Source organism: Sycon ciliatum, chromosome 10, assembly GCF_964019385.1.
Source record: "Sycon ciliatum chromosome 10, ocSycCili1.1, whole genome shotgun sequence".
In the NCBI taxonomy this organism is placed as follows: domain Eukaryota; kingdom Metazoa; phylum Porifera; class Calcarea; order Leucosolenida; family Sycettidae; genus Sycon; species Sycon ciliatum.
Window position 1 is genome coordinate 8,296,229 of NC_088652.1, and position 1,177 is coordinate 8,297,405.

The window sequence follows — 1,177 nt, forward strand, 5'->3', positions numbered from 1 at the left end:
ATGTCAAAAGCGTTTGACTGTAGAAGCAGGACACGGCTCATCTCGGTGCTGGGATCGTTCTTGCAGCCGGATGAAATCCGAATGATCAGTTACCTCCTCCAGGACACCATACTTCGGGTTGTACTCTCATCCGCTAAGGGCTCGTCATTCCCCACTCTCCGCGGCACGCCCCAAGGTGACTCGTTGTCTCCTGTTCTTTTCATAGTGTGCCTTGAGGGTGCGCTGCGTGATGTTCGGCCTCTTCTTCTACCGCGTCCCCCTGCCGATATCTCCCTGGGGTTACCAACTGAAACTGCCTACGCCGACGATGTGGATTTCGTAACTGCTGATGGTGTGAGGCTGAAGACCCTCCTTCCAACCATATCCAACAAGCTCCTCGAATGGGATTTGAAAGTGAATGAGACAAAAAAAGAGCACACGCACATCGAACAGCACACTGATCGCATCGAGGAGGAGTGGCGAAACACCAAGAAACTCGGGTCCCTATTAGGTGATGCCGAGGATATGCTACGGCGACAGCAACTGGCAACTGTTGCCTTTGGTAAACTCTGGACGCTGTAGATCCGTAGGTCGCTAGTTTCGGAGGATCTCCGCATCCGGCTCTATAATTCCTTTGTACTCCCTGTACTCTGCTACAATTGTGCAATATGGGCACCAACGAAACAGCAGCTGAGCCGTATTGAGGCATTCCACCGAAAACAGCTGCGGGCGCTAATCTGCATTGTGTTCCCGAATCGGATTAGGAACGAGAGGTTCTATGAGCGTACCGGCGCGGTTCCTCTCGGTACTATCATCTTGAGAGCTAGATGTAGGCGCTTTGGGCACGTCCTCCGGCTCCCGGCTGACTCCCCACCATCGTGTTTTTGATGTTTTACTGAAGTGGAAGCAAATTTTTGAGCGCCGCAGTTTTTCAGTCTCTGGCAGCCCGTCGGCGTGGCCAAGAGGACAACTAGCAGTATTAGTTAGTGAGTATCGTGTAGTAGGGCTGACCCACCTCTGGCGGCCATACCCCCAGCTACAAAGGCCGCCCTCAAGGGGCTCTCAGAGGGAGAAACGAAACGGTTGTGCTCCCTCCCGGGTATCGAGTCGTCTGTGATTCAGTGAGGTTATCAAGACCCTGGCGAACTTAGCGTCCGAGTCGGCCGATCGCGAGGATCGCCTCAACAAAAGAATCAAT

The 1,177-nt window shown here is 53.4% G+C and overlaps 1 protein-coding gene across 1 annotated transcript; it reads left to right on the forward strand.

Annotated features, from left to right (window-relative positions):
- LOC135826608 (uncharacterized) lies at window positions 1-561 on the forward strand. Its single transcript, XM_065339213.1, has one exon. The coding sequence runs from the start codon at window positions 1-3 to the stop codon at window positions 559-561; it is 561 nt and encodes a 186-aa protein (XP_065195285.1).
- Window positions 562-1,177: the final 616 nt, after the last annotated feature.

What these genes read in the sequence shown, in the direction of transcription:
- LOC135826608 (XM_065339213.1), top strand. Translation starts at nt 1, where the DNA reads ATGTCAAAAGCGTTTGACTGTAGAAGCAGGACACGGCTCATCTCGGTG.